The 5,795-nt window shown below is 40.6% G+C and overlaps 1 protein-coding gene and 1 long non-coding RNA gene across 2 annotated transcripts in view; one reads left to right on the top strand and one right to left on the bottom strand.

Moving 5' to 3' along the window:
- Positions 1-1,766: 1,766 nt before the first annotated feature.
- tenm2a (teneurin transmembrane protein 2a) overlaps positions 1,767-5,795 on the bottom strand; it is a 346,633-nt gene continuing 342,604 nt past the window's right edge. The window contains exons 35-36 of the mRNA XM_014021396.1: positions 5,025-5,155; positions 1,767-4,150 (exon numbers count right to left, since the gene is read on the bottom strand). Coding sequence (XP_013876850.1) covers positions 3,413-4,150; positions 5,025-5,155 — 869 coding nt within the window. The 3' untranslated portion in view covers positions 1,767-3,412. The remainder of the gene's footprint in view (positions 4,151-5,024; positions 5,156-5,795) is intronic.
- On the top strand, positions 2,749-5,773 carry LOC106526723 (uncharacterized). The gene is made up of 3 exons (XR_001311296.1): positions 2,749-2,837; positions 5,041-5,163; positions 5,413-5,773. It is a non-coding gene; the product is annotated as an uncharacterized LOC106526723 (long non-coding RNA).

Here is a 5,795-nt window from a genome sequence, read left to right as displayed (position 1 = left end):
AATAAATGGGCAGGCTCAACAGTGAAAAACTAGTTTTGCGAGGGAACGCAAAAGGTATTGCGAGGTAACGCAATACTATTGCAAACCACGCAAAAGGAAAAAAAATCCCCCATGTCCCCTCGCGGGCTCCATACCTGGCAGACCCTGGCATTCATGGATCTCTTCCAAACGTCGTCTCGAATGGTCCTCGTCACAAACTGGATTATTATTGACCGTGGACCGTTGTTTGAAGTGGCTGGATCATTTTTCTTTTCCAGATGACGCACGTGTCGACTGACCCACGAAGCTGCTCCACTGAAATGGGCACCACTCTTGTCAAGATGCCAATAACCACCTCTCTGGTGTCCTCTCCATCTTTTTCAGCCAAGCCTTTTAACCTTAAATTCCACCTCATTTTGTAACRMGCTTGTTCTGCCACCGAATCCTTCAGCTGTTTGTTTTCTTYTTGAAGCTCGCTGACTTTCTTCTGAAGCCCCTCAATGCTGCCMTTGTTTATGATAATAGCAGCAGTATTTTCCTCTATTCTTTTCTCAAACTTTAGCAGGAGTTCAGTCTGTGTATCCATATTTAATGCCATAGAATGGCTTCAGACTGTCCCGACAGTGCCCCCTARTGGGTTAATATGTGAATGACATTGAATGTGTAAATAACCAAAACATATTTTAATTAAYTTTTTGTCCAGGGTACAGGGGGTGTGGTTTTCTTGCTGTTTTCTCACTGCGAAGCGGGTGGTTTTGCTTAACAAACTGTTAAAACGTTTTTTTTTTTAAATCCAGTGTTAAAGTACCACCACAAACTTCAAAGTAACAAAAATACAAAACAAATAAAAATGATAAAAATTAGGTTTGTTTGGTGTGGGGGTGGGGTCAAGGCAAGAAAGAGCCACTATAAGGAGGATAAAGACCTGCATGCATCTCCAGAACTGGGGGTTGCTGACACCTGCGCTGGCTTAACCCTTTTGTTTTGATTTTCAGACCTGTAAAAATATCTTCCTTAACACAAATGTAGAGGTTTATTATTAGTCGATGTAGTGTTCTTCCACTCTGTATGTTGTTTTTAATAAATAATAGTTTTATAAAGCCTGAAAAAAGAAATATCCTGAGCCCTTGTACGGCTAGCCATTAGCCTACTAAAAACTTCTCTGTAACCTTTCCAAAATCAACATCGAACAAATGTTTTCTGAGATTGTTTCTGTCTAAAACAGGACTTATAACTGATTTCATGGCTGATTATATTCCAACTCTTGATTAAAAACTTGACAGAACATTGCTTCAGAATGAGCAGCACGATGGTGAGAACAAAGAAACACAAAAAAACAACAAAAACATGCTGTCACAATCCGTTCTCAGTCATTCTAGTCGAACCGTTTGATCAATCAGAAGTATAAAATATGGTAATACAGCTGCCTACGCTGTAGAGATAAAAAAGCATCACATTTTAAGTGAGATTAGATGATTGCCTAAAATTTGCAACTACGTACATCTACTGTTTTAAATGTTACCCAACAGGGTTGTTTAGCACATGAAGATCTGAGCTGCTCGGTCAGAAAGCAAAACAAGCTGAAATGCGCAATTTATCTCACCAGTGAAAATGGTTTTTAAAAATTAAAGCTTTCTAATGTGTCAACAACTTGARGATGGATTTGAAACACAAATAATAACCTAGTCTCTGAATCATAATGAAATCCTGACAAAAAAACAACACCAAAAAACAGCAGTCTTCTCACACACACACACAAAGAGAGATGAAAGCGATTTACACGTTGCTCAGTTGAAGTAAACAATTAGGTTTTATTGATAAGGTTGTCAGAAGAGTCTCGTTTCAGTGAATGTATAAGAATCGTCCTCTGATAATAATACTGATTTGGTACATGACATCCAGCACGAGTCTCCTCACAGTGAGTGGGATCCATTACTGCTACTGCTGTTGGGATCTAGGACAAAATTTATCTGCTTTCAAATAAACAAACAATAAACAAATCAAAACAAAAAAACATAAAAAAACAACCAACTTTGGACTGATACCGTAGATAATGGAGTATCCGAGTGCCACAAAAAYTCTAGAGTAATAAGAGCAGCTAAAGGTTTCGCACATTACAAGCCACTTCCTCTTAGAAATATAAAACTTGATAWTCTGAACGATATTCTACTGTGCTGCATAAAGGTAAATCTATACACTGTACATCGAAATATACTTCGAAAAAACAGATTTCACAGTTTTAAAGACTTTATTTAAAGTATAAACTGCCTTTTAAAACACCTCATTACATAAATTACTCTTTTTCTGTGGGTGACTATTATTTTCCCCCTGTCAGCAAACTGAAATTAATACAAAAAAAGGAACATTTATTACATATGTTACAAAAGGAAAAGAAAAAAAAATAAGCTCATTCATTAATGTTCATTTCGAATAGAACTGGTGACTCATTCATGATTGTCATATAGTACTAAGAATAAATAAAGGAAAATAAATACTAAAGTAGCATGTTTGCCGGACTCAGAGGGTGAGAGGGGCGTGTTTTGATCGTTCTGTACAGAAGTGCCTTCGTGAAAAAAAAAATCTCACAACTCTACCGCGACTGAAACGTACAAAACTACGGCATCTACGGTATACGCAACATCCTGAAGTTTAGTGTAGTCTGACACGTATGTAATATGATTCTTCTCCCCACTGACAGATAAACAACGCTGAGTGACTCCACAAATATCTCCGTGTTTCTTTCCCTCTCCGTTAGTTCATCACGGGCTCGGACTCCGGAGGATTCCGTTAATCTTGCGTGTTTCTTGGACTGGTCTGTGGTGGACGATGGGAGGCCTGAGACAGGGAGACGGTGTCTTGTAAGTTACTGTTCACGATATCTGCCGCTGATGCTCGGTGGTGATGGCGCTGCACTGTGGAGTGGCTCGGTCTCCGCTTTGGTCCCTTCTTTTTCACCTTCAGTTAATTAATTAATTAATTTATTTATTAGAGACAGACGAGCCCCGACGGCAGAGGCAGCCTCCACATCCACACCTTTCTCCACACCGTTCAGCTGGTCGCTTTCAGTGGAACCCAAAAAATATGGGTGAAAATATCACTCTCTTTTTTAAAAAGGGGAATCTTCTTATTTGTTAAGCAACAGTTCTTAAAAGTTCTTCAGTGCTTTTTTCAGTTTTTCAAAAAAAAAAAAAAAAAAAAAAAAAAAAAAAAAAACATTTGACTTTTTTGCCTGTGGCAGTAAAATTAATATGTTTTTTTTTTTAAGAGAAGTCATTCTTTTGAAAAGTCCCTGCAGCGTTCCGTGAGTAACCCCGTTTGTTGGTTAATTCTCTGTAGGTTTTTCGGGAGGTTAAGGAGGCTGGGTGGGAAATGGGACATAATTTCCGAGATGTTAAAGTGGGAAAGAGGGGGGGAGGGGAGTTCATGTGGGCTGTTACCTCCTGCCCATCTCATTCTGTCGGAGAAACTGGATGTTGTTGCTGCTGTCTGCCAGTTCTGGGTACTGCTCTACAGGAAGTACGTAGTAGCCATCGTAGCCCTGTACTCTGCCTGTCGTTAGGAGCTGCTGCCTCTCCCCTTCAGTCCACAGGCGACTGCCTCCCTTCCCATCCCTCGCACGCTGCTGCTCCTTGGCCCAGGCCCCCGCCAGGGCCCGTTGCCTGGCCAGCTCCAACAGTCTTACCTTCTCCTCGTCCACCACATCCGCGGCGAGCCCGTAGCGAACGCTCAGCACTAACGATGGGACCGCGAACTCCACAGTCACGCCTCTCCTCGACCGGCCGCTCACTGTCACGTTGATGCCGCTCTCCAGTGATTTTCTCCCGTTCGTAAGCCCCAGTGCCAACAGGTCGCTGTCGGCCGAGCCTACTTTCACAAAGTAGTGACAATCCTTCCCATCCTGAGTGTAATGAGTGCCTTCCAGGTACTGAGCACCATTGAGCACGAGAGCTATTTTGCGGCTGTCGTCGCTGGCCAGCGGCGACACGCCGGCCACCACTCGGCCCTCCTTCAGCGCCAACATTACTCCTCGGCCTATAATGGGGGTGCTGGTGCCGAACCAATGGCCGGGTTTGTCTTTGCGTCTGCGGCGCTCCTTGTTGAGCAGACGGCCCTCGAGGGCCATGAAGGCCTGGTTGTGGCGCTCCGCTGCCTGCTGTACACCAGTGATGAGCTAAGTGAGAAAGATAAAGGTAGCTTGGTCACCCTGTTAGCTGCAGCTTGCCATCACAGCCTGAAGAATGTGAATGATGATTTACAACACTTTTCTGTACCATCGGTACCACTTTACAATAAGGCTCCCCTTATAGATGGCTTATGAATAATTTATAGATAGGTTATTGATTCATCTGTAAACACTTTATAAATCATTAATAAATGTTTATTATGGATTAATTAAGGACAGGAAAAAGAAAAAACTGTCCGGTTTTTCACCAAATAGTGAGCTAAAATCTGTTTGTGTACACGTTACTAGGTTTTTAAGCACAATTATGTATTGGAAACACATATTTAAAAAATACTGAACTATATTACTTATACATATTAACAACTGTCAAAGGGAGCCTTATTGTAAAATGTAAGACAGTAGGTACACTATTTATTAATGACTAATAAACTTGTATAAATGCCATAAAGGAGCCTTATTGTAATGTGTACAGTACACTATTTATAAGGCTCTAATATGACATTATTATTATTATTATTATACTGTTCAACACTTTACAATAAGGCTCCCTTTGATTACTGTGGATATGTATAATGTGGTAATACAGTACAATATTATATGTAAAATATGTGTTTTCAATAAATTATTGTGCTTACAAGGTAGTAGGAAATCGGACAGTTTTGTCTCTTTCCCGTCCTTAATTAATGAATAATAAACACTTATTAATGATTTATAAAGTGTTTACAGATGAATTAATATCTATCTATAAACTATTTATAAGGGGAGCCTTATTGTAAAGTGGTACCCACTTTTCTATAAAATGTAGTCAATAGTATATATTTCAGAGTATATATGTATATATTTTTCTGATGGTAGATCGTACCTGTCCGTTTTCACAGTGCTGGGTGGCCTGCAGCTCGTACGGCGGCTCCACAAAGTAGAGCGAGTGCCGAGGGAATCCTGGGATTATGTTGCTGAGCTGGAAGCCAAACATCACCAGCCAGCTCTTCACGTCTACAGCAGTGAGTGAAAGAGAGAGCACACTTTGTTAAGTGACAAAGTCAAACAGAGGAGCAAAGGAATCATCGGTTTTTGTCATAAAAATAAAATCCGAGCGTTTGCCTCTGARGCACAGCTTTCAGAAACTTTGCCATCTGTGGTGTTTTTTTCTTTCTCTAAATCACTAACAAATGAAAAAAAAAACAACATCACAGACAATATCTGGATGAAAGCAAAGTCTAGTTTGTGTTTACATGCTTTTCTGTCTTTAGACTGGAGAAACGCTACCTCACTTCCTTCTCCTTCGAATGACTGCACGTCCTTTTGGGTATACACAAATCGTACGCAGACTGCTTGTATCAGAATAGAAATAATACAGCAGCTTGGTCATGTATTCAGTTTTCCTAATTGCTTTTTGGTTTCTCTAGTAAAAGAAGTGCAATAAAAGAAAACAAATGTGGTTTTAGGCTAGGTTGTAAACTGTGGGAGCAGCCCCACACAGTAACATTTGTCTGGCCCGGTTCTGGCCCACACAATGCAATTATTATAATAATCGGCTAAAAGATATATTAATAGGCTCTCCCCCTACGTGGCCTTGAAGAGCTGTGGATCTAAATTCTCCTGGATGTTTTCGTCGACTTGAGGCTCGGCCCCC

The sequence above is a fragment of the Austrofundulus limnaeus genome, unplaced genomic scaffold (genome assembly GCF_001266775.1).
Source record: "Austrofundulus limnaeus strain Quisiro unplaced genomic scaffold, Austrofundulus_limnaeus-1.0 Scaffold291, whole genome shotgun sequence".
Classification (NCBI taxonomy): Eukaryota; Metazoa; Chordata; class Actinopteri; order Cyprinodontiformes; family Rivulidae; genus Austrofundulus; species Austrofundulus limnaeus.
This window is presented reverse-complemented; position numbering and strand designations above follow the sequence as displayed.